The sequence below is a fragment of the Hippichthys cyanospilos genome, chromosome 9 (genome assembly GCF_059441005.1).
Source record: "Hippichthys cyanospilos isolate Australia breed blue-spotted pipefish chromosome 9, RoL_Hcya_1.0, whole genome shotgun sequence".
NCBI classification, from domain to species: domain Eukaryota; kingdom Metazoa; phylum Chordata; class Actinopteri; order Syngnathiformes; family Syngnathidae; genus Hippichthys; species Hippichthys cyanospilos.
The window spans coordinates 14659781-14687388 of NC_142377.1; the positions used below are offsets into that span (position 1 = coordinate 14659781).

Genomic DNA, 27608 nt, shown 5'->3' on the forward strand with positions numbered 1-27608 from the left:
AAGGAGGCAGCGTGCCAGAGGTGTAATATACAATATCATTTTATACCCTGGGCTTACATTCAGATGCAACTTCATAATTAGACAAGAGGCTGTAAAATAGATTGTATTGGCTCTTTGGCAAATGAGGTAGAGGTGGGACTACACGGACCGCGGCGCAGACTCGGATTTAAACGAGTCTTTGAACAGCACCTTATTTTCCTTATTTAGTCTGCTGGGAGAAATAAGAAAAAAAAATGATTGAAGATGGAAGTAAAAATAAAAAATAAGTTATTAAAAACTTGACAACATGCTGCTTAATATGCAAATACATGTGCATGCAAATGAAATCTACCCACAAGGTGCAACATTATGCATTTTTAACATAGGCAGGCAGTCGATACACAAGAGACGCTGAAGGAGTAAACACAGGCGCACACAAACCCCCCCCAATTTTACACCCTTATGTTGACATACTTTCCCGCCACTTTACACAAGCACCACAGAGTGATTCCCGGGTATAATTGAGCAAATGAAGCAGTGACAGGGAGCTGTACAACAACTAAGGACACTCCTCAAATATTACATGAAAAGAAATACACACTGCCTTCATATAATGAGCAAAAGTTGTTTTTTTGGAAAAAGTGAGGCCCAAATACAAGACAAACATGCTTTTGTGCCGTCATGAGACTGCAAGGCGTGAGCTCCTGTATGGGGTGCCCTTTTGAGATCAACTCACTGTCCATGGCAGGGCTGCGACTAATTAACCCCATAGCTGGACAGAGGAGCATCTTTGGCAGACTTCAGTCACCCAGTCTGACCCGCTAACCCTTTGATATGGAAGATGTGGAAGCGTTGTGGGAAAAAAAAAAAGCATTTAAAATCATCTAAGACAATCTGAGAAGAGTATGTCCTCTTCATCAGACTCAGTACTTGTTAGAAGCTTGCAATTGGACCGAAAGTGTGACTGTATATTTCAGTAAACAATTGCCTAAGCTTGATTTAAAAAAAAATAAATAAATAAGACTGTAATTCGGTGCATGGTATCAATTTATGTATGTGTGATAGTGTTATGACGCATTACACAATCTCTTGTATTTGGAGCCAAAGTTGATGTCCCTCAAGGGTCAACTATTCTAGCCCCTATTTAATTTGTCAACAACGCATTTTTATTGCATCAAAAGCAGGGATGGGCAAGTACCTGGTATTGGTGCAATGTGATACATGATAAATAAGCATTGCATCAGTCATTGGGAAAAAAAAAAAACAGGTTGGTGAAAAGATCTGCATACAAAAAAATGTTAGCTTCTTTATTGTAAAATTTATTAGCCAACGAATCAGGAATTGGTATTGTTTTCTGCACAAAAAATAGGCATCGGCCTAAAGAAATCTATATCTAAAGTGATCTGTGGAGTCCCCCAAGGAGCTATGTTAGTCCATCTTTGATTTTTCAAAGACATGCTGCCATATGATTAAAAGGCTTTACACACAGTATCCATTGCTATGATTATAACCCGCGAGTAAAAATTTGAAAACAACCGATCTATAATATTTGAACAAACAATGTCATATCGGCAAAAGCTGGAGATTTACCTCTGATTAAACACACACGATTGGTTTTTACTCGCTGTCAACCTATCAAGAACAAAAGATACAATAAATAATGACATTGCAATTGGTTGTTATTGTATGATATTTTTCCCCGTTTTGGTCAACTCTGATTAAAATGATTCATTATGAATGTGGAGAGCTGAAATAAGCGATGCCAAAGAGCATCATGGATATTGCATTATATTCCGAACCAGCAGAAAAATAGGCAATATGAAAGATGAATGACACTAGAAAAGATTGCTCAGACATATTTGAGAGGACAAACAAATTTGTCATCTTTGCTTGTCAAATTACTTCAAAATCAAACGCGTTTTACAATAATTCCCCCTCAAACAATTAACCAACACATTTCATTATAGAGGTAGCGAAGCAGTTTTACATCTGGCAGCAATAATCCATCACATGCTTACACAGTATATGCACGCAGTAGTACGACTGGCTTCTGTTTTTGCATTAAAATGAGTGTCAAGAGGTCGTTTATTAACAGCGGCAGAGGAAACTGAGACTAATAATTTCCCCAGGAGCAATGAACACTAAAAGAGGCTCCATATTCACACAAGGCTAAGCATCCATCCAAGCACAAGACCTCCAAGAAAGACCAAATAGAACATTCTCAAAGAGCCGCTCATACTGTATTTTGGAATCATGTCATTAGCATTCATGCATTTTTCAGTGAAATAATAAAGAAATTTCTGCAATCATTGGCAATGTTGTTTTCTAAGGCTCATGTCCTGTTAAATAGTTGTGTATGCCAACTCAACAAAAACCAAATAAGCAAGCTCACTAAGAGCACAAAACTCAGAGCAATCCTCTATTTCTCAGTCTTATCCTAAAAAAAAAGTAAAAATGACAATGTTCCCACTCCATCCTTATAATGAAAAAACAGAGGTAGTAAACAAAAGCTCTGTGGAAGCGCTGACCTCCTCCAAGGCTGAAAAACTAATTAGCCACCTTTGATCCAGAGTACGTCTAAGATCTGTACCACAATCGAATGGATTTTTCTTTGAGTGCTTATCTAATAGGCAACAAAGTTCCAGCACAGTTGATTAGATCAGCTTTTAGATCAGTTGCTAGAGAGAGCTGCATAGTAGAAAAACACTCCTTGTTTTCATGTCGTTATATCCAAACTCGAGATGTCCCAATCACATTTTTTGAACCCAAGTCAGTCATTTGATATTGAGGCTTTGTGCCGATTCGATACCTCAGCAAGCTATTAAGGGCAGGACGAAAAAGTGTTTTCGAGGAGACGACACCCTTGACTAATACTTGCCTAATACAAGCCAAGAAATTGAGCACTGAAGTGCTAACCTTGACCATTGGATGGCAGTGTTTCCACACTTATAACACAGCTATTGCATACATCAATAACTAACTGAAGAATGGAAGTCAATCTTTCATATGGCAGCGCCCATATTTACACAGACATAGCACACAATATTATGTTGGAAGTGAAAATGCGAAATATACTGGCCCTCTAGAAGTTTCGTTCTCCAATAACGCTTGGCACTGAAAGAGTTTTTTTTTTTATTCCAGTCATTCTGGTTGATTACAATTTCAATCGATGTAAAAATTGCAACAAACCTTTATTTAAATTTGATTTGTTGGAAAATAAATCCTGTGCAAAATGATCAGATATCATATATTGATTTTAAAACAATTTTAACATAAACTTAACATTCATAGCATGTGCAACAAATGCTGTCTATAGATTGTGAATAACTTTCTTCGTTATCCTAATCTTATTATCTCATTCACTGTGATTGAGGGCTACAAGCCAAAGATCAAGTTTTACGGGGCTGGCAGTGTAAGAAAGTCAAAAATTCTTTTAAAATGTGATGGCTTACTCAAGTCCATAGTAACTATTATGAACACACACATGAACCACTCATCGAGTATTTTGCCGCTTGTGTAAAAACCATGATTTTATCGTTTCTGTAATATTCAAATCCTTGATTAGCCCTAGTACACGTAAATATCGTTTTTCTAGGTTTTATATTTATTTATACATAAAGCTGGATTTTTATCACTTGTTGAAAATCTCGAGCGATGGCATATGTGCCATGTGGTGCAAGAGGCATTCATTATTCAGTTGGCATTCTTTTGAAACAATGGGCCGTAACACACACAGAAAGTACACACACAATGCACACCTGACTGAGCTCTTGCTGCTCCAGATCCCATTTTTTGATGCCGTTGTCTCTCGATCCACTGAACAGTACATCTCCCTGCACAGCCAAACACTCGATGCCGTCGTAATGCGGTGGCTCAAAGTTATGAGCCGGGCCAACGTTCCCCGCCGTCCCCTCTGCCACATCAAATACCTGCAAATGAATGCAAAGCGCCATTAAATATTGATATCGTTAATCCTGATATTGTTATAAGCAAAAAAACAACAATTTGATTTGGGTCAAAATCTTCGCATCAACTACCTTGACATAATGGTCTTTGGAACCAGTGATGACTTGGTCTTTGCCCAGCAGAGACTGTCCCACCGTTAAGCACATGACTGAGCCAATGTGGCCTGTCAGCTTGCCCATGGCTTGCATCCTAAACGCATGCGCGCAAGTGTAAAAGAAGCAATTCTTTCACTGAACCAAGACATTTTCCATTTAACCAATAAAGCTGCTGAGCCAAAGCCCTGTCACAGAGGCTGACAAGATACTAACAGGGTGTTTATTAAATGCATTTTTTTCTTGGCAGAATTCCAACGCATCAATAAATGGAAATGGGATTTTCAATCTCGTTTCCCTATGTCCCTCTCGAACAATAACCATGAAAAGGAGAAAGTTGACACCTTCCCAAAAACGCTCACGGATACTATTTCATCCATGTTCCGTATGATTGGTAAGATGTTGAAACATATTGCTTGCATTCGTGTCTGATTTGTCTTAGCATCATATAATTACAAATAAAAAGCAGGAGGATATGCAGTGAGATGGTCACCTTCAAAATAAACCTTAAATAAACCTTAGCTTACCAAAAAATATATAGAAACAAATGGCGTGCTATGCTTTTATTTTGAAGTTACAACAAGGGCTATCACTATTGTAGACTTTTAGAAGGATTATTTGATTGATGAATTGAAGAAGAACAATAACTGCACCCTTTCGTGAGGGTCGCAGGCATGCTGGAGCCAATCCAACTTCCGAGGGCATTAAGGCGCTCCCTGAACTGGTTGCTAGCCACTCGCAAGGTACACATAGGCACTAAAACCGCACAGGAAGGCTGACGTTCTGATCAATATTGTGTTTGTGGAATATGAATCAAGCAGTAAAATCCACCTAATTTTTCCACCTGATGGAGCGGCCATTTTGTCACGGGCTCACGTCAAAACTAGTTAGTTTTCTGAGTTAGGTCATGTGACATTTCGCATACTGAGCCCTGATTGGTTGTCATTCCAGCTCTGAGCAACTGTGATTTCATATTCAAATCGACATTGAGAAACAAAATGGCCGCCCTACCGAGATGGATAAAAAACAAGTAGGTTGTTGCTGCCGAATTCTTATTCAACACAATATTAATCAGAATGTCTTTTTTAGATCATTGGCACTGATTAGAAGGTATTAATGGAAAGAAAACTTTGAGGTTAACTTTCCCTTTAAGTAAAAAGTGAAACACATATTAATCGCGATACATTTCTTTTGAATATCACATCTAAATATACTGTAAAACATATACCGTACCCCCAATGAGTAAACAAAAGAATCTGCCATACCTGTTTAGGTCCCAGATGCGAACAGTGTTTCCAGTAGCGGCATATAGAACAGATCCTGATGGGTTGAGTGCAATCTGGTTGATCTGACATTCACCGTGTGCAAACGTAATTGTGCGGGTGGTGGCGCCAGCACAAGCGTCACCTGACACGACTTGTCCTGATGAACTGGAGGAAGGTTAACAAATCAAATTGGAGAGAGAAAAAGGGGAAAGACATAGAGGTACAAAGAAAAATACATTTTGTTTCACTATCATTAACCCATTAACTGCCAAAGACGGCTATAGACGTCAAAGATGCTTTTTACTGAGCTGACGGGGAATGTTAACTTGTTCTCTTCCATTGACACTTTATATAGATAAAGTAACGGCCACTTACGTGAGGGTGCGTACGCATTTAGCCGCATCCCGTATGTCCCACACCTTAATGTAGGACGTCGAGACAGAGAAGACCAGACCCGAGGAGGGGCAGTATTTGACCGAGACCACGTTGTTAGGATGTCCTTTGAGTGTGGCAATCTCCTGACCTGTCACCAGGTTCCACATCTTGCAAGTACGATCTGAGGCGAAAAAACAAAAATATTCAGACTAGTGCGCCCGACTTCTGATTAATTTCGTATCCATCAATAACTTTATATCAATGCGTTACTGACGTATGTACCTTTGGATCCGGTGAACAGCAGCTCATCTGTAGCGTCCACACACAGGACGGGCTTTGAGTGGCCCTCGGCTACAGACATGCACTGCAGGGGGGCTGTCCTACCCCCCTTCACGCCGCCAATAGGATTGATCACACCCCTGAAGGAAAAAACATTTACCGTTACTTCCTTCAGGCAAAATAAGAGCATTGTTGCTTTTACATTTCAACAGATGGAAGCAAATCCACAAGCAAACATGCATATTCACAAAAAAAAAAAAAAATTGAACATTTGCATTCAAATGATACTACTTGATATCCGATATGAGAGCCGCATCAAAAATTCAGCTTCTACAAAAATAAACCTCACTTTCCACACTGTTTATTAGGACCCAAACGAAATGGAGCTTTAAAAAAATACAGAAAGAGTGTTTATTTCCTCCCAATGCACTTCAATATATGTCAAGTATTTGCAGATGTTCACTGTTCACAGATCAGCCGAGTACCTATTTATTGCATGGTGCAATAAACTAATGAAATTATAATGAATTTTTGCCATAGGCATTTATGTTGCTGGTCAGATTGAACACATTTATCCTTAACTCATTCAATCCCAAAGACACTGTTTTAAGAGTTCACACATTCAATCCCAGATTATTATTTACATCGAGTTTTTTTTCCCCCAAGTGTTTGGTTAAAGAGGCCTAAAAAAGTAATGAAGTTCTATCATAATCAATGTTTTTCAATACTACTACTAAAGTCACTGATAACCTGAGGTACTAAAGTTATTGATTACTTTATTAGCACTTAAAGTTCTGCTAGTACTTTAAGTGCTTAAGTAATTGATTGCTTTAGTACTTAATTACCAAAAGTGATCAATTACTTTAGTACTTAATTCAGCTACTGGAGTACTTAATTCAATTAGTACCAGCCATTTTATATGGAAAAATATATAAATAGGTATTCTTAACAAGCAAAATTTGCGCCATAAAAATCCGTGAAACATCGAGGCCACAAAAAGGGAGCAGTGTTATAGCGAGGGACCACTGTATTTACTTTGTTGGTATTGCGAAGCTTTGCTACAGCTCTTGGATTGGATTGGGTCACCATTTTGTGCAGGTGCAACATTGTGAGCACCTACTCCAGGCCGACCTCCTGCAAGCCTCCTGACTGAATGTTCTATACAAGCAAAATTCAAGTGTTATCGCTAAGAGCTCTTGGCTAGTCAACCCAATTATTCCCTCACATACAAACATGCCATCATAAAAGCTACATAAAAAACACACACAGCTGTGTCTGTATGTTATGTGCCCCCCCCACCCCCCACTCCCCCCAATAATGCTGACAGTCCAAGAGAACCTGGAAAGCTGTCAGCAGAGTGAGACAAGTGCAGGGAGATGGGGAAGGGGGAGGATTGTGAGAAAATTGGCCTCTGGCGGGCTTCCTAATGGCACTAGTGGGGCTTGTGGGTGTGTGTGTGTGTGTGTGTGTGTGCGTTGGGGGAGTTAAGGGGGCTAAACTATAACAGGGAGGGAAATGGCGAACTGTGCAAGTCGTTATCATTCTAATATTTGCTTTTATTTTCTTATTATCTTGAAATTTTCATTAGTGTCAACCAGCAAGTGTTTGGCGTGAGCAGAATTGAAAATCAGAACAATTCTGTTGAGCCATTTGGAGACGTCAGAAGTAATTATATATTCCTATGAAAAATTATCTGTGTCATTTTAATTGTTGATGTAGAATGAAAAATTGGAAGATTAAAAAAAAAAAAAAAATGCCCATCAGTCAGTAAGTATGATAACACTTCCTGGTATGCATTCTACTTAAGTGGTTGGTGCCCTGCTTTTTAATATAAAAACTCAGCTGGAAAATCGCTTTGGAAGGCATAATAGAAATATAATTGTGATAAGACACAAATTCACATATGCATAACTTTCTATTGAAGTAACAAACCAAATCAAAAGTTAGTCATCAGCCAACAAAAAAAAAGTTGCAAATGTAGCACATGAAATAAATCCAAGTAAAAGAAAAAACAATGCAAGAAAAAAGATGGCATCAAAACATGCAACAATTACAGCACCTTGTTCACAACCTCCATGATTGGGGGTCCAATGAAAGAAAAATCATGTAAACCTCATCCACATCAAGGGCACACATTAAAGACTATTTCCTCAAGCCCCCAGTCAGTCTAGGGGTCTCACATTCACCATTACATGAGAGGCACCAGTGGATCAACAGTATAGCACAGAAACTGAGAAAGATTGCAAGAAAATTTTGATATACCTCTTGCAACTTCAACATAAAGTACTATTATGAGAGACGGAAAGGAGAATTATAATTGTAAAAGCTAGGAGGGACATAGGTACCATAGCTGCATTTTTATGAGTGAACCTTATTCCTGTCTGTTGTCAAGGCTACAAGGAGCTCATTATAACTGCATAGCAGACATATTGAACACTTAGTTTATTTTTTTCGTGTCTATAAAGATATATTTTTATACCATCCATCCTCCTTTTTTTTTTTTTATTTTAGAAGCAAACTGGCATACAGTTTTTCTCAGCACTGCACTGGTCCGAATAGTAGCAACCGTTCCCCCTCGATCAGCATGAAAGATCTCATAGTGTGTGGAGTTATGAAGTATGTAAGAGCAACTAATTGATGTTGCAGTGCTGAGCTTGGGGGACCAACAGACTAATGAGAAACGTGGAGGCAGATCAGTGTGTGTTCTCTGCATCACACTGGGAAACAGACAGAAATGCCTGTGCAGCTAGTGAGAACTATAAAGAGAGGGCGAGTAGAGAAAAAGTGTGCATATCATTATAAAATGAAAGCATTTGTCTACCAAAGTGCAAAAAGATAAAGCCCAATTCTCGGAAACAGAACTTCTAAAGATCACCTATTAGCATGTTTTTTTGTCTTTCACTGTTTATAAACGAGTCAGGGCTGAAAGAACACGAGTCTGGTGGCATGCTAACACTGAAGGGTGTAAATTGTTTGGTTTTGAAACACAAGACTAGATAAACAGAAGACAAAGTGTTAATTAGTGAGCTTAAAAGGGTGCTAGGATTCAAATGTTATGTTTCTAAAAGGTTTTGTTTTTGCCACACACTGTGTATTTATTATTACAGATTTGGCTTGGTGATTTTTACAAGTAAGAAATGATCAGTGACTGTATGTGTAAATGTATGTGAAATGTACCGTTCAATGGTCCCGCTTTGACATGCTCTCCATGATCACGTCTTCTTTCTACACCTAAACTTGCCCTCCCACCCACAACAGGACCCGATCAGGTTATGCCAAACACAATGACAGCCAATTGTTAAGATGATGCATAAAAGCGGATCTATTCCGCAAACATCAAGTCAGAAATTAAAAATTTGATTTAAAAAGATAAAATGATAAAACTGCAATCAATTTATCGCAATTATATTATTTTGACACCCCTATTTGTTGTATGTCATCAATAAGCGAGCACAAATTGTAGTGTGTACTGTCTCATTAGTATTGCTTCTTTTATTTTAGTTCGGTTTTATGATGGCCACAACTTGACTGGGGACCCATCCAGTTCCTACATGGCTTCGACTACAGTAATGAAGGTCAAAGGTAACAAGCATTCTGCAGCAACCACAAAATGATGACACTTTTCCTGTGCTTTATGAGATTGCTTTCAAAAATCATATTCGCACAAGCAAGTTTTGTGTGAAGTGTAAATTCATGGACTAGGGCTCATTCAGTTTTGTATACTAGCAACACCACAATCACATGCGGGTGGAGAGGCTTGTGGGTGGAAGAAAAACAGGTGGTGAAGAGGCGGCCACTGACGGCCACAGGAACCGCGGTGACGCCGTGGTGAGTTGGGCAAGCAAATGTCAGGCAGGAGACACGGACAGAGAAGGAAAAGACACAGTTGGTCTACCTGAGCACCTCGGAGAGCGAGGAGTCGCTGTCGTCAGACCTGGAGGCAGAAGAGGAAGGAGCGGGGTAGGGAGGGGTGTTGGGGAGAGGAAAGGTTAATCACGCTAAGGAAAGACAGAAGGGTTACTGGCAATGGGTTTACAAGGAGAAGGGACTAAGGAAAGGCGCTAGATATTTTTGAAGCTTTTTTCAGTGATCAGTAAACACTGAACAAGCTCAATGCTTGACTGATGAAAGATGTCATGCTTGGGTGCACTCAGGATGTTTTAGGCGACGGTTCACTCAGCGAAAAAAAAATATGGCTCAATATATTTCGGGAAATTCAATGGTAGAAGGAAGAGCTGTAATATGTAGGGAACAGAACATTTCAACCCGTAGGCTAGAGTCAAAAGACTCATTCGCTGACATTCATGACAAAAACGTTGGAAGAAATCAAGGCAAAAGTAAATTCAATTACACAGAAGGAACAGAATCCAATCTACATGGCATAATTCTCTTTCGATAAATCATCAGTTAACAAATAAGGCACATTCCAACAGCAGTTGGGTTAAAAATAACCCAATCATGGGTCCAACAACCTTCCATGCTTTGATCTCACCACAGTCCTCACTTGGGTAAAGAAAGCGTGGGAGAATATCCTAAGTAAGATGAAAAGAAAATAATTTCTGAAGACCTCCTTTTCAAACAAATTGGACTGGTCCGAAGATAACTACCCATAGAAAAGTAACGGAGATGTTTAAACAGATTAGGAGGAGGAAAAAGGGCGCGTCTGGGAATTACATCCATACTGTACAGTACATTGAAATAGAAGGAGCTATTTGGCATTTCAGATGAATTTATTTATTTTCTGCATTTGCATCTCAGCGCATGTGTACATTGCCTCACAGTGTTGTCTCATTTCAGCCCCAACCCCTACGCCCCACTACTACCACAACAGTAGTTACGTATACTCGATATATGATGCAGAAATGCCTCTAAATGTAACGTAATTTTGTCATTTTAATAACACACACCATGTGTTTTAATTGGACTTTTCCTCTCGTTTTTGTAAAATTCAGCCAAATTGCAGCAGGAAAAGGGGACACGACTTATACTCTTGAGATATAATGTACTTTTCAAATATTTGATTTTTAAAATTATAAATTCTTCAAATTAATTTGATTTATTGCCCAGTCCTAAGCAATCTTTCCATATTCATAAATATTTTATGTCCTCTGTCAACATAAACGCTAGCAGTGAAATAAAATGGCAACATGGTCTTAGATATTTCTTGTTGGAAATGTACTTATAAGCGTTTGCTTCTTTATGGCTTTTTAATAATGTTGTTGACTTTTAGCCTAGAGACCTTCAGTTTGTTAAACAAAAATATTCATTTTTCTATAGAAAGCAAATACTGTATAATGTATGTATTCTAGTCTAGTATTCAAGCAATTGAATACTCCATATTATGACCTTAACACAAGAAAAGCTGACATCTTAACAGCTAATAACACGCTGGTTGTTATATTATACAAACAAGGATTTTAATTACAGATACCCTATTGAACAGAAACAATACTGCATGCAAATATATAGTAATAATACAGGCAATTAATATTATTTGCGCAACAACAATGACAGCAACAAACATCTACATTTGTTTCATGAAATTCAATAGTCCAGGTGCAGCAGAAATACAAAAAAAGTCTCCAACACAAAAGCTAAGAGACTTGAGATGAAGTCTCTGGTGAGAAGCTTAATAAAAGGCTATGCAGAATCAACCTCCCACATTGTTTAGCGGAGTCCATTCAAAACAGCTACAACAGCTGCATTGAAAGATTAGGAAAAGCAAACCCATTTAACTCAGCCTCCTTCATACCACAAGTATCAAAACATTCATATGTAAACATTCGCGGAAAATCGTTTCACGTCTTCTGTGACAGAGGCAAAATACAACAATTTGATGAAGGTTGAAACAAAAGACAGTGTAAAAACTGTCTGACTTAAAAGTTGAAATTTGTCACCACCACCACCCCATAAACTGTACCAATTATGATTCCAGCATCCCATATGGATGAACACAAAACAAACATAAAACGGATACTTCTATGAAATTTCTTTAACAATTATACCCTGTACATTCTATGAAATGTGGAACCCTGCTGAATATAATGTATACTAACATTACCAAATAACACAACGGCCTCAATCTGTGCAGCAGCCCCCATGCAATATAATTAGCGAATACTATATCTATGATTACCACATAAGACACATGTTTTTTTCCAAAAATGAAGGCCAAATGTATGTGGATGTACAATAAACAATAACTTAAAAATTATATTGTTTTATTCACACTCAGGAAAGATTGATTCGTCAGCTACATAAGACGGGTTTTGACGCACAGATGCGTATTTTTATGATCAGCTCTATTCTGACTTACAACATTTATCATCCAGAGGGTGAAAGTCAGACGGCTGTTTGCAGCCAGTGCCTATTGCAGCTAAAAGCAGCTCATGTTAACTGAGGTTATTGTGGCCTTATTTTCAATAAAAGAAGCAAGCAGACTGAACCAACGTCAGAGTCCATCCTTGTTCACACAAAGGAATATTGCTTAACTGTGAGAAATCCAAGGACAATTAACTAGCAACAAATATATACCAGTATCTAAAAAAAATGTTGATGTTGTTATTGTTGTTATTATTATTTTTGTAGAGGTGTTTTAAAATGAATAACTCATTAATTTTACACACTTTCCCTTTGACAAAAAGTGCAGCTGAGCCCCGCATACTAAATTTTCTTTCAAAATGTTATCTTTTATTTATTTAATTAATTTTTAACTGGTGGTGGTGGACGGGTCCCCTATATTCCCCTCTCCATTTTTCCAGAAAGTGCATAATGATATTTTTCCCCAATGAATTTCAATGCACTTCAATTGTACGCAGATTCCAAATTTGAAACCCCGCAGTAACATTGAAAATCCCATGTTGTAACGTAAGCTTTCACAACATACTTATCCTGCCACAAAAACATATACAATTCTTCAACCAAAGTGGGTCAACAAAGTTGTATTTATTCCTTGCTAAAGTCTAAAAATTGTCTTGCAAGAGATACTGTAATTAAATTCTGGGTTTTTTTGTGTTTTTGTTTTTTTTTTAATGTTTCTCCGAGCTCCTAATATCTTGCAATTGTAGAGCACAGCTTCAATATCTCTTGGTCATATGAAACAACTTCTGGCCTCACTTGTTCCCTTGAGATTGGCATTAATGCCACATGAAGTGTTCTTGGGTCTACAAATGGGATTGATGCGCGGATAAAGTCACTTCAAATGGCACACACTTAAGCTCCAAAAAACCCATCACTAAGGTCCTTTCTTCTCCAAAGGCCTGACCTTCAGCCACTCTTCGGGGCCAGTAAACCAAAGAGAAGATGTAAAGAGGCTGATCGTAAAAGCGTGAGGAGAAAAGGAGGCAGGAAAAAAAAAACGGTTTTATTGTACTCACTTGTCCAGAGCAGAACCTTGACTTTGGTTGCTGGTGAGCCTTGAGAATACATTGCGGTCATTCCTCGTCCTCAGAGGAGGAGAGGAAGGAGGTGTATAGCCATCGGTGGACCTGAGAAATGGAGAAAAAAAAATTACATACAAATAATTGTGAGGGAAAAGCAGCACAATGACCCCATGACGGGTGCGCATGTACCTGTACGAGCGGTCGTAAGATTTCCTTCTGATGATTGGAGAAGTGTCGTAACCTCGTGACTGCCTGGGACTGACACACGAGAAAGCAAATCGAGACAATCCTCAGGGGATGACGCAAACACTAATGACACTAACTAGAGACATTATGGCTGTAAAGCAATTAACGGTGTTACTGACACTACAACAACTGGCTGACTCATTTTGAATATGCAAATCCTCACATCCTACGTGACTTATTCAGATTCTACTGAATTATCTTCCCTTTTCAGGGCTATGTCTAAAAATGGCACTCAATTTTTCATTTAGAATTTACTAAAAGCATGTGTGCGTAGTTGTACTAAATACAGTATATAAATTTCACCTCCAACAATAATGAAATACTTAATATGCAAAAGCTAAGATAATGGAAGGAAAATTCTTTGTCACCCTAAAATGTTCTTCCCTACAATATGTCCTATGAATTCTCGTGAGCACAGAATTATGATTGAGTTTTGCCACTTCCTATCGAGTGAAAATGACATCACAGTTGCTCAGGGTTGAAAAAACAACCCTTCAAAGCTCAGCTTGCGAATGCCACTTGACTAAACTCAGAAAACTGGTGAGCTGTGTGCAACTGTGATGTCATTTTCGGTCAAAAGCTTGCGACAAATTGGCCACCCTTGGGCTGGATAAAAACGGGTGGATTTTGCTGGTTAATTCATATTCAGTAAACGCGATATTAAAGAGAATGCCGCATTAGACAAATGGGCTTGCAGATACCATATTATTGTCAAGATATTTTTTGGATTGACTACCCTTTTGAAGCAGTGATTACATTCTTTGGTTGATTTGGACATACCGTACTATTTGCTTGGGGCTTTGTCGAGCTGAAACAGTTTTTAGCCATCGAGCACAATTGTGTGGTGTTTTTTTTCAGTTTACAATAGCTCTGTCAAACTGCTGAAAAAGCTGTGCGTTAATATACTTTGTTCTCTTTCTGTAACACCTGAATACACCACAACATTGAAGCCTAAGGTTTGCTGGTAAAAGGTAGCATTAGCCTGGGTTGTAATAGAGAGTTCTCAGGGCATACATTGGCACTTTTCGGGTTAATTTCAAAATCAATCCATAAGAGTAAAATAATTTACAGTTTCCACTGAAGTTTCCTTGATTACTATAGGCAATTACAAATAATTTGGGAGGGGCATAGAACTGCATGGCATAATACTGCTAAAATAAGCTTATCTTTAAATGTACACAGAATCCACCTTTTAATTCCTTTCCCAATGAATTGGTTGAGATGTTTTCAACTTACAAGGTGTGTCCTCTGACAGGCAAGCTGATGGTGCGTGACGCTCGTTCCTTGAGGTAGGGGTCTCGCAAAGAGAGGCTGAGACCAAGGCCCAGGCTCGCTTTGACCGTGCTCAGGCCGTCCTCCTGGATGTCGGTGAGCGATGCCAGGGACTTTGTGATTTGCTGCTGCTTGGAGCCCGCCGAATGCTCCAGGGCGGGACCCAGATACTCGGCCGACACCGCCTTCATCTGAGCCGACAGACGAGGTTCCACCTGCGTGGGATGTGTGAGCCGATTGTGTTGCGAGGGCCCCCAAGATGAGAAATGAGATGGCGAAGGCAAATTAGGATAAAATCAACATACAAACAGAATCAAACAGCAACGAAATGCAATCAGACTGATGCCCGGCAGCAAGAAGATGAGAAGGATCATAACACGGCAATAACTCTGTGTTCAAACGAAACCGGATAAAAAAAATACAATAAAAGATGAAGAAGACTCTGTCACTTGGAGAATTAGAACTGTGTCAAATGATAAATTATTTCACGCCAAACATCAGGGGCATGTCAACTTGTAATCGTTTGCTTACACTGCCACCTTGTGGTTCATAAAAGGGCGCATACTCGTCACAAAATGTTCTGAAGTCATTTTGTGATTATTCTGTAACTCATTAAAGCTTTATTGGTCTGAATGAAAAATTCTCAATGAAGAAAAATGTTCTTGCAATTCCTAGTTATTAGGGAAACAACCCAAAAATAACATGTCAATTCATAAAAAGTACCGAAAATTGTAGTTACTTTTATAAACACAAAAAATACAGTAAACTAAATAATGACCTGAAAAATATTGCTTGTCTATTTTTTTTTAACGTTACCTGATTATGTTCAGTAGTCATTCATAAACAACAGTGATGAAAAATTTGGATTGACTTCGCTCTGTTAATTTTGTGCATAACATATGTACATCGAGTATTGAGAAGGTTTAAGGAGTTTATGCTCACTTCCAAGCAAACGTCTCAAATTTGGGATTAAGTGACAAAATACCGATGGGTATGAAAAGTACCAAAAAAAGAAGTTTTACCTTTATTTTGAAGTCGTCTTGGCTGTTTGATTCTTTCATTAGAGAGACACTGGAGGAGAGAAAGCGTGTTCGGGTAAATAAACATGGACAAATCAAGTGACTAAAATCGGCAACAAGAAGATGAGAAGGAGGTGACAGACTGCGCTTTTACCTGTTGTCTGATGCTTGACTGAACTCAGATGGCTCTTCATCAGTGCTGGCGTAACCATTCTCTGAAAGTATTGGAAAAAGAATGTCTCAGTCAATTGAACAAGAGGCTTGATTCCCGACAAAGTGTGTGTGCGTGTGCATATATATATATATATATATATCTATATATATATATATATATATGTATGTGTGTGTGTGTGTGTGTGTGTGTGTGTGTGTGTGTGTGTGTGTGTGTATGGTGAAGAAGAAGAAAATTGGTGTATATGTCATAACATTTTGGAGTGAAACAAGACCTGGTGAAAAACCATTTTTTCCTACAAACAAGGCGTGCCCCTCACCCTGCTGAACATTGTGAAGGAGAGCCTGCAATTCAGGGATGCATTCTGCCTTTTCCCGCAGAGCATCAAGGATCATGTGGTTTTGGGATGAACCAATCACATCGGTCTGTCTCAGCTGACCCTCCAGGAGTCTAATCTGAGCCTCCTTCTGTACCACCTGTAAACTCTACGCACACACAAATACACACTCTTAACTGTCAGTGCCATGCTTCATAACAGAGGACTGAAGACTTCATTTGCAATAAATTTAAATATGTTAGACAGAGCAACATTATTGCATTCATCTATGAATAAACTGATAAGAAATTAAGAAGTACAGTCAGGATTTTTCTATGGGGTGGCCAGGGTGTCACAACAATCCCGGTATAAGAATAAATCTGAAGAACGTTGCATGCATATAATATGGCAGAAAAATAAAAAATGTCATTCCCCAAAGAGTGGGGGTGGCCAATAGGGTACACACAGAGTGATGGGGGGAAGGGGAGAACTATCCTGTCTGCCCAGAGTTACAATGGTGAAACTTTTTTTTTTTTTTTTCCAAGCGAAATTGGTCAAAGCATTGGGGACAAGCTGTTCCACATACAGATACTTGAGGGAACGGAAGAAGTTTGAGATACATATTTTTAACTGCAAGTAGCAGGTTCATTAAAAGTTGGGAAGAAAAGCAACCAAAAACTTTCCTGTTGCTGTACTAACATGTCGAGTGTAACCCTAATTTTAGACTGAAATCTCACTGAATGCCATCAAACATGAATGAATTAAATGGGAACTGATTTTTTTTTTCTACTAAAAATACTGTGTACCTCTATTCATATATGGACAGCTCAGCGTTCAGCATGGCTCATGAATGTTCAGCATGAACGGACATGAACATTTTCATTGGTCCACTGTGACTGTAGGTTAGTTTCATTGATCAGATAATGCAGTAAAAATCTATTATGGCTTGAATCGTGTCAATAAAGGATCATAAATAAAGTTTTAGTTGCATCACATTAAAAGGTGCAGGTTTCTAAGAGTGGGGAAAAAAGTGAAGGCCAAAATATACTAAATGTATTTATACTGTCAAAATATTTACTTTTATTAGTGAAGGATACATTTGAAGTGCATTATAAATCTCTTGTCAGTTTAAATAGAATAAGTACAAAAGCTTATGTACAATTACCTTGCCATTCTACACTATTCAAATGTCTTTTTAAAACTGCCCTCCCCAAAAAAATCAAAACGTAATAAAGCATTTTTTTTTCCAATTAGTGACATTTTAATGACATTTTTGAGCAGCTATAATTATTTAACTTATAACAGTATAATGTTCCCAACACTGTTAACGTTCCTAAATAGGCCGCAATGTGTGTGTGTGTGTGTGTGTGTGTGTGTGTGTGTGTGTGTGTGTGTGTGTGTGTGTGTGTGTGCGTTTGCAATGTTCAAGGAAATGCATAGTCTAAAGCTGTTTCAATTTGATCAATTTTCGACTCATTTCTTGATTCTTGTTTCAATTGACAGACCTTGTCAATGGAGGCCTTAAGAAAATGATCCAGCAGGTGGCGTGCTTCAGCCAGAGAACATGAGCTGATTACCACCGAGGTATCCACTGAGTCCAACTCATCCTGGAACAATATTGGAAATCTGTGTTTTTATTTATGTATTTGTTTGTTTTAACAAACAGTAGAGAGAACTATGAAACTTTGTGTGTGTGTGTGCGCTCTTCTCAATATTTGTATTTATAGCTGCGTTCATACCTTTGTCTCCTCTATCTGCACAATGGTGGCTTGACAGTCGGACAAACTGTCATTAATGTAATCAATGTTAGCATTCAGAACCTCGATATCCTCACTAATCTCCAAAAGGAGTCTATCCTCTGCTTCTGGGCCCTCCCCATCTGCCATTAGTACCGCCCTCTTGTGTGAGAGCGCCTCCTGCTGGGCTGTCAGCTCTTCTCGTTTCTGTTTCGGGGAAAATAATGTAAAAAAAAAAAGATTGATATATGGGATAATAAAACTCATATGCAGACCAATGCCTTCCCCGACCTTGATGAGTCGATCCATGTCCGCTTCCATATTGGAAATGGTCATTCTCTGCATGACGATGTCCATAATACGGCGCTCCAGGGTTTGCCACTTCTGACGGGCCGACTTGGAGAAGGTTCCGGCTCGGCCCGCTGTTGCGGCGGCGCCGACGCCCGCTGGCTTGCGCTGCAGCTTCTTCCTGCTGCTGGAAGGAGAAATGAGAGGAGTGAAAGATTAAGACGGCACATATACAGCGCACGTCAAGCACATACTTGAGGCCATCTTACCCAATGACCCGCGTTCCATCCATGCTGCCCTCACTCTCCCCCAGATATCCGTAGCCATTGTTTTTGTTGTTCCACTGTCGCACTAATCCACTCACGGTCTTCCCGCTCTCAGGTTCAGAGCTGCTCGCCGTGGTGCTGGCCGACAACTCCGCGCCAGAGTCGGTAACCGGGGGCGTCTGGTTCCAGCGGGCCACGCGACCAGCGACACGGTCTGACATGGGCTTGGCCAGCCTGCGGAGGGCGGTCACCTCCTGCGTTTTTCTGCGCAGGACCAGCTCCTGTTGACGCTTCTGGGACTCCAACGCACGGATTTGAAACTGAGGAGAAAGAACAGATCGGAAGATCTTGAGTGTAAAGTTAAACATTCATTTACATTTGCAAAGCTGCTTACAAATGATATGTCATTTTTAGTTGATAGCCAGTAGCAAAATCGGACGCCCCCTACAATGGATAAAAACGGGTGGATTTTGCTGCTTAATTCATAATAATCAGACACAATTACCAATAAAAATGTCATTTTCAGGCTACCATTAAGATAAATCATTTTTTAGGCTGATTTTCCCTTTGAATATAGACTTTTTCTTGGGTTCGTGCACTGTAAATAGAGACCCCCCCACCTACCCACGCGCGCATGCACACACACACACTTATGACAAATTTTCTAGGTTGGAATTTTTTGGGTCATTGTGGTTTATGCTTTTTCCAGTTTCGTTTGACCACACAGTTATTGTTGTGGCTACCATTTATTGTATACTACCATGTTTAGACAAGTTGGGATGCATAGAATGTATTAGTCAATGTAAAAAAAAAAAAAAAATCGTCCGTCCCCCTTAACAACTAAAGGCTTATCCACTGTACATTTGCTCAGTCATTGTCTGACCTCCTGTCTTCGCTGCTCTTTCTTGAGCTGGGCAATCTCACGGTTCCTCTTGGCCTCCACCAGCCGCCGCCTCTGCTGCTCCTCCTTCATCTGCTTCATCACTGCCACCTAGTGCAGACCGACAGGTGAGACCCTGCTTCATCTCTCCACTGTGCTCCTACTTGTTTTCTTACCTTGGCTTTCTTCATCTCATTGACCTCTGTTTGGAGTTTCTTCAGCTCCCGTTCATACCTTCCCTGGTTCTTAAGAAGACGCCCGTGCTCCTTCTGCGCAGCTTGGAGCTTTAAAAGGTCCCGGTTCATCTCCTTGAGACGTTTCTCGTACTCCTGCTTTATGCGGCTAGCCTTCTCTTCTGTGTAGTTCTCCATGGACACTGTGGAGCCATGTATTAATGTGACCTTACGTAACCCTTTTAAGTGTGAGACGGGGGGACTAAAGTGACTCACTGAGGTTCTGAAGCACTCTGTCCCTCTCCAGCTGGGTGTCTCGGATCTTGTTCTGCAGCAAAATGAGCTTCTCCTCATACTGGAGCTTCAGCATCAGCAACCTTCGCTGGCTGTTCTCCAGCTCATCTATCAACTTCTGCTTGATCTCAATCTCGCAGGTCAGATCAGCAAGGTCCGCCTGGAAGTTGGCTGACAGTTGGAAGGTCAAAGGTCAGAGAGAAGAGTAAAGGTTGAATTATACTGGATTGATTCTGACTGGTTTAGGTGAGAAATACTTTTAGCATTTCAAACTGATCAAATACTGTATTTCCGTTCCCTCGAAAATGTATATAACTAAAAAATATTGGGAACCTAAACCAAGAAATTAAAATAAGAGAAAGGCACACTTCAATATGTGTTTATGAGGATATAAAAAGTCAAAGAACACCTTTCTCATCAGAATCAGAGTCCGAGTCCACCAGGCTCTCATCGCTGTCAAACTCGTCATCTTCTTCCCTTCCTTCCTCCTCATCCTCTTCTTCCTCCTCCTCATCGCAACCGCTTTCTTCTTGCAATGTAGACATGATGTCCTGCCCGCAAAGATCAAAATATTAGAGCTTTATTTTTCTCAGTTATGCATCAAAAGCTTACTTTTAAATTACCTCAGTGTGATTGTCATCCGAATCGATCTCTCCGTTTAGTCCATTTTGTCCATTGTCGCCATTCTCATGGTTGTGCAACTTAACACGTTTTTTCAAACCTTTCTCCAACTCTGGACTGGAGGAGAAAATGGTCAAGTCAAATCATATAAATATGTCAGCGAGGTATGAAGCTAATTATCCATGTTTTGCCATTCCTGCTCTGCAACACATACAAACAAACATAGACTATGTGGTTGGATAATATAATAAAAAAATGTAGCAGTAGTCAAATTCTGATGAAAGCAATTAGTATAATAGAAACTAGTTCTGATCAGTTGTGCATGCAATATACAGTAACCTTCTCCATTAGTGCTTGTAAAATTTCCTAAGTAACGTGCTCCACATAAAAACCAGACTCATTACCAACGCCTTTTTTTTTAGTCTCATCACATTTGCTTTTAGCTCTGCAGCCTTTATTGCCATTTTTCCCCTCCCATTTGCTCGGAGTTTTACAGCTATGCATCTTATCCAACACCCCATCTTAAAATTCCCATCTACTCCCTTCTATATCCATTAAATCCCAATTAGCCTTTTGGACTCTGCACTCTCTACACTCTCACAACCCAGAGGCCGGCTGAATGAGAGCATTCTGAGCCAAAGCCAGTTTTACTCCTGGCTGCAGCCCAATTCGAATCAGGGACTGAGTGCCTAAATGACCCATAATGCACCTCTTGAGCTCAAGTAGATACGCAATAGGAAGGGCAGAGTCTCACGCGCGTTATGTAAAAAGGGATGATTTTGAGGCGATTATCTACTCACCTCATCCTTCTCTGCCTTCTCTCCTTCTTCTTCAGTCTCTCGATGTCCAGCTTGGCTCTGCGCAACACGTCCGTCATTTCGGCCTCCATGGACATGGACACAGGGGAGGAGCCAGGTGGGTGTCCAGGGGCGGGGCTCAGACAGGTAGAATTGAAAGGTGCGCGAGAGGAGGGCCGAGCAGCTTGACGTCGCAAAGACTCGTTCATGGCCTCGCTCTCCAGCAGTTTGGACCTAGGTCGGAAAGATGGATTTTGCCATTTTAAGTTGGACCAGTAAGAAGATCAATGCACTTGTTAAATGCATTTCTTTGTTCACTTCAGGTAGCCGTCTAATGAAAAATTTGTGTTAAATTACTGCTTTCACTATTATCGCATAGTCAATTTCAAAACACAGCACTTTAAGTGCTTTATAAATAAAGATGAGTTGAATTTGGATGTTTGAGTTTTAGAAACCATGGGTAAAAACACACTTTTTTGGAACGTTGGTGAAGTTGGAAAATTGCAAGAGAAAATTGATTACATTACAAGAAATAATAAAGCCAGAACATCAATGTTTAAATGTTATAATTCCCACAGAAATAGAAATGTAATGTTTGAGACAAGCAGGTAGTTAAAAAAAAAGGCAATTTCCATGTAAGTAGTTTTCTCAGAAACAGGAAAAAAATGTTTTACAAGCCTTCACATTTTTACAAGTTCAAACTGATGTGCCACATACTGATTTAATCATTTGTGAAACTGAAAGTAAACGGCCAAAGTACGACATTAGTAGGTTAAAAAATTATGACTGTGCTCACAATTACATTTTATTCATTGTGTAATATGACTTTATTCTATATTTTTGGTTGGGTAATATCATTTTCTACATTATAGGATGACAAACATGCTATGGTGGTGGCCGTGAAGTGAAATCCTTTTTTTAATTTAATTTTTGAATAACTAAAAATTAAGGACCACTTATCGTCATGCAAAGTATATGTAGAGAAAAACATATCTTTAGCAAAATCATCAGTGACAGGCTGAGGTAATTTATTATCTGACATCAAGTTGGCTGCCATAGCGCTCTCAACAACTCGGCCTGAACAAATGCTGAGTGTTTCCTTATTTAACAATTTTGCAAATATTGGAATACAGCGGCACTATAATATTCAAAATCAGCACGGCCATTTGCAACTCTCAGCAAGTGATTGATATGTTGGTGTAGGTGACAATTGATCTTTAAAGCAGCAGAACATGAAAAGCTCTTACCTGAGTTCTTCGACTTCTCGGATGTAGTTCTGAATTAGAGCACCAATCTCCTGGTTGCCCTCACCTAGAGGTCATGCAAGAGGCTCGAGTCAGACCGAATCAAATACTAGAGAGAGGGTGTAATATAAAATGATTTTACACAAATCTTTACACTTGTCGTGGTCGGAAAGGAGGAGTGTGAAAACACAACTGTATTTAAAACAAACAACAGAACAACTAAGAGCTCATTTACAAGACAAAAACAGCGGAGAAAGGAAAGAAGAGCGCACATACTCGACTTAGAGAGCAACACGCTGACTTCATTGGCCAGCAGGTGTGTGACTCGGGTGTTGAGGTGGTCGATGGTCTCCTGCATGGCTTTCACCCTGAGGCGTAGCGTGTCATTCTCTCTTTGGAGCATGGCTGTCTCCTGGTACAGGTCACTGTAACCCTCCGAGCCGTCCTCACTTACCACCCGCTTCCCCTGTGTGCCATAATAAATAGACGTTGAAAACAAAAACTGACTGCGGTCCTCTCCTGAAAATATAGACAACCACTGCTACAAATAGGGGGATTTTGAAAAAATACTCAAATATATCAAAGTAGCAAATCATGGGTAAGTCGGGTCTCACTGCATTGGAGGACATTTTATGTCCCAATCAAATCAAATTTGAAAATACTAAAAAATGTCGTTTCTGAGTGAATCCACTTGTCCTGAGACAAAATCTTAAAAGTAAATAAATGAAAGAATGATTGAAAATAGCTTAAAAATAGCAAATAAGTCTGAAGTACTGAAGTTGTTTTCCAAAAGCCAGACGACACTGAAATCATGCTTCAGCATTACCATCCTTTGAAATGAATTACAATTGTCCAACCTTGGTGGAGGCCGCGCTCTAATACGTGCCTTTCAAGAATTAAAAATGTTTTTGAAACAATGTGATAGCGTCAGACTGATTTACGCCGCACAAGGCTGTTGACCAGGGCTCTCGGAGTTGTCATTGTCAGACCCTGAATGATAAACACTCGAAAACTCTATTGCATAATCTATGAACAGAGAGTCCCTGTCTAATCCGGTCACAGCACGCAAACATCATTATGTCCGGTGGCACAAGCCTGTGTTACTTGCAGGCACATCTCATCCCTCATCCAGGCCGAGTCGCATTCACTACCCCTTGAGTCACCGCCACAGTTCCCTTAATCACATTGTAGGTGGCAAAACAAGAGGTCAAAAAGTGGAGAGTGTTGCGGGTTTGTTTTATTTGCTTTGTCTAATATGGAGGATCATTGCCAACCACGATCGGCAAACATTGTATCACAATCCTTTTGCGGATTCAAACAGTAGCATCAATTTCCATTCTGCAAGTACCAGAGTTGGGTGCAACCTGCCTCAGTTTGAAAGCAGGAATACTTGCGACGGCAGTCAATTATACTATCAGCTGCTCTCTTGCAGCAGTTTTATGATCGTGAACCAGACAGCACAAATTATGAAGGGAAATTGCTTTAAGGAAATTTATTCAAGTAGATTTTAAGGAAAATGCTGTATTGGAATAGGTAGGCCTTCTTTAAAATGTCTGTCATTGATTTTTAGAGTGGAAATGTTGCGTATCAAAGTACTAGTGTTATCGATACATGGTATCATTGAATACTCAGGACTTGAATCTTCTTGGTGAAAAATAAGTTGCCAAATATTTTTATCCTGCTCACGGTTACCTTCAGATAAATAAGATTACTTGCTTTTACAATTATCATTATTACCAGTAAGTCCCGAAAGCACACACTTATTTTAGCTATTATGAAACTGAGTAGGCATCTGTTCTCTAGCTCTTCATTTTAGTAAAAAATATCACTCAGGAATGTGCAATCTCAAACATAGCTTGCATAAAGGTAAATAAATAAATTGATTGGACTTCTGTTTAATTGTATTCAGCCTGACTGTTCTTCTATAGATACAATTGCATCAGTTGGAAGGAGAACTATGTGCAATAGCTTTTTTTTAATACCTAACACTTTGCTCAACTAAAATGTTATCACCCATACAATAACCCCACTATTAGCACGCACCGCCTTATATTCCATCAGCTCCATCTGCAAGCGGGCTATCTCGGCACGCAGGGCACTGATCTGCTGGCTGGTCTTGTCTTGGTTGACCACCACCTTGTTCTTGATGTTGCGGGCTCGGTTGGCATACTTGAGGGTATTCAGGGTCTCCATGAAGTCACGGTCAGAGGGGCTGACGCAGGCGATCATCACAGTGCGACTGGAGAGAGTGAGTTCATACTTTTGATACAAAGGCGACGTTTCTAGTGCATTGCTATTATCGATATCAGAATCAGAGTAGAGCTTATTTATGTCGATTGTCATGTGAGGGAGTCTGTTCTCAACTAATGAGGTTTAGTTTCCCTTTTACTCATGAAATAAAAACAATGGCATGTACCTGTTGCCTCCGAGTGAGTCCTGAAGTAGGCGAGTGAGTTTGGAATCTCTGTAGGGGACGTGCCCCCCTTTCTTGGTCTGATCTCCTAAAGCGCTGATGACATTTCCCAGAGCCAACTACAACACGCACACATAATAAAAAACACGCTTTAACAAGCCAGCTTTTAAAAGCAAAACATGTTTACAGTCAGTGAAAGCACACACACCCAAACACACACAGCCTCTTTCTGACTCACCAGTCCACAGTTAATGGAGATTCCCTCGCGGGCTCGTTCTCCGGTGGCTCCGGTGCGTTTGAGCCTCTCGGAACCAGCCAGATCCACAAAATGGAACTTGGCCATCAGAGCTTCATATTCAGGCTGCTCCATGGCACTGGAGTCCACACCATTTAATTCTATAGTGTCCCCATCCCCATTCGGCTAGCAAAGGAGGTTGGGCAAAAAACAACACACTGGTTGGAAGGTAGAATAGGATAGTTGGTAAGACTATTGCTACAAAATATATTGTACCTTATTTTCTATATCAGCATACATACATTCTCTTATTACTGTACTGTATTGTACGCTATTAAAAAACGGCTAAATTGTGTAATGATACTATACCAACGTTAAATGTACAAATATGGAAGAATTTAGTTTAAATTTCAAGTAAAAAAAAAATAGAAGAATCCGATTTTTCCCACATGTCTACTTTCCTACCCTTACCTGCCTTTTCTATCCTTTCATTAATCCTAATCCTCCTTCCTCTGCCTACTGAGAGATTTATGTGTAAAAGCAGATTATGATGAAATTCTGATAAGACTCCCAATGAATCTCCCTCTCTTTCTGTGTCTTTTGTCTCCATTCATTTTTATCGCGATCCTTTCATCCTGCCGCAGGGGCTCACCAATTGTAACGGTCGTTGGCAGACTCTCATCTGACAGAGGTGGATGGTGAAGATGGCGTGCGAACGTGAGCTTTGAGCGTTCATCTGTGTGCTGGCAGTGGTGCGAGACAGCGCGCCCAGCTTCAGACACTGCAGCAGCTGCACATACACACAAAACAGATATTACTTTTAATTTTTTTTTTCGATTTTAAAGTGTCACCATTGTCAACAGTGTAATAGCTGGAATAGGCTTTTATTTTGAAGTTGTCTTTCAAACCTATGGAAGCAGAGTGGCTAGCTTGAGTTATCACGACTTCCTATTTCCTACTTCTTATATGTATGCAAACATGGGCTTCCTATCAATCTATAATTGCGAACATAGATCAAATATAATGATGGGAGTGAAATTACTTTGATAATTTATCACAATAAATGGTACATTAGTTACTTATGTTTACAATACCTATAAAATAACTTGGCTTCTGTCTTCCATTCGAGTGGTTGTTTTTGTCAATGAATCAAAAGAAAGAATAAATCAGCATTTGTTGTATCAAGTCATCATAGCGTTTAATGCAAAAAAGGAGCACATTTAATCATTCAATCCTGTTTTTATTAGTCAAGTGTTATGTTAAAGAAGGGTCTGAAATGAAAATCAGCTCCTTTATGAAGTGTTAAAGCACTAAACGAGAATAACATTTTTCCTTTTTAATAATACGTTTCGGCCAAATTTTTTTATTGAAAGTTCTTTTTTTATTTCTCTTCTATGTTTTGGTTTTTGACTAAGCAAATTTCATTTTCGATATGGTTTTGGTCAAACATTTTCATTGTGTTGCATCCCAGGTTGATAGGAGAATGTTTAAAAATCTGAAACCACTGCCATCTTTTTTTCAAATCAATTTATGCTACAGACACTTGACAATACAAAAACCAGCTGCTCAAAGAAAAAAAAATATCTCACCACAGCCAAATCAATCAAAATCATTGAAGCTGAAAGGCAGATTGCAGGAGCAGAATCTCCTTTGTTAAGCCTGACCTCATTGGGGCACAAGCAAACCGTTGTTGACTTTTGGGAGCTTTTGTTGATCTCTGACCCTCCCCTGTTATAAGAGCTGACAAGGTGCTAAAACTGTCAATTTAACTAACCTCAACTTCGAAACGATGATCAAACAACACCAAAACAAGAGCCGCCAAAACTCTTTTGATTGACACTTGTGAAAGGTAGCCATTTGACATCATGCAGAATAATGTGCTGATTTGAATATGTTGCTCCTTATGCATAGCTAATCTTGGTAACTGACATTTGAGTAACACAACTGTCAACCTGATGGAATGTACAATAAGACTGTAGTAAAGCAATACAAATTTATTCAAATTAATTCCTCTCTGACAGCATCTATAAAAAATGTTATAATTATCATTCCAAAGGCAGAATTATTTGCACAGTACTGACCTCCTCCTCTGACTGGACAAGTCTGGAAGTGACCCCCGTGGTGTAGATGCTGCCACTTGCATCCTCATGGATTTTTATGTTGGACTTCCGGGTCCGACTCTCTGGATCCCTCGCACCATCAAACAAGTCCAGGATCTCTTCATTGTAAAGCTAAAATGAAAAGAGGATTTCATTTAAATCGGTTGCACTGCATTTTGTCTTAACAAATTAAACAAAA

The 27608-nt window shown here is 39.5% G+C and overlaps 1 protein-coding gene across 1 annotated transcript in view; it reads right to left on the bottom strand.

Moving 5' to 3' along the window:
- Positions 1-27608, bottom strand: part of kif21b (kinesin family member 21B) — a 63975-nt gene that overhangs the window by 11899 nt on the left and 24468 nt on the right. The window contains exons 4-32 of the mRNA XM_088422428.1: positions 27392-27541; positions 25963-26100; positions 25314-25496; positions 25079-25194; positions 24706-24901; positions 22939-23128; positions 22666-22729; positions 21422-21652; positions 20624-20738; positions 20410-20551; positions 19983-20171; positions 19710-19909; positions 19537-19644; positions 18657-18973; positions 18391-18574; positions 18103-18306; positions 17869-17970; positions 16367-16532; positions 16030-16090; positions 15879-15927; positions 14821-15071; positions 13528-13596; positions 13333-13443; positions 9852-9890; positions 5960-6096; positions 5678-5858; positions 5303-5467; positions 4017-4134; positions 3738-3908 (exon numbers count right to left, since the gene is read on the bottom strand). Of these exons, the coding sequence (XP_088278554.1) occupies positions 3738-3908; positions 4017-4134; positions 5303-5467; positions 5678-5858; positions 5960-6096; positions 9852-9890; positions 13333-13443; positions 13528-13596; positions 14821-15071; positions 15879-15927; positions 16030-16090; positions 16367-16532; positions 17869-17970; positions 18103-18306; positions 18391-18574; positions 18657-18973; positions 19537-19644; positions 19710-19909; positions 19983-20171; positions 20410-20551; positions 20624-20738; positions 21422-21652; positions 22666-22729; positions 22939-23128; positions 24706-24901; positions 25079-25194; positions 25314-25496; positions 25963-26100; positions 27392-27541 (4347 nt within the window). The remainder of the gene's footprint in view (positions 1-3737; positions 3909-4016; positions 4135-5302; positions 5468-5677; positions 5859-5959; positions 6097-9851; positions 9891-13332; positions 13444-13527; positions 13597-14820; positions 15072-15878; positions 15928-16029; positions 16091-16366; positions 16533-17868; positions 17971-18102; positions 18307-18390; positions 18575-18656; positions 18974-19536; positions 19645-19709; positions 19910-19982; positions 20172-20409; positions 20552-20623; positions 20739-21421; positions 21653-22665; positions 22730-22938; positions 23129-24705; positions 24902-25078; positions 25195-25313; positions 25497-25962; positions 26101-27391; positions 27542-27608) is intronic.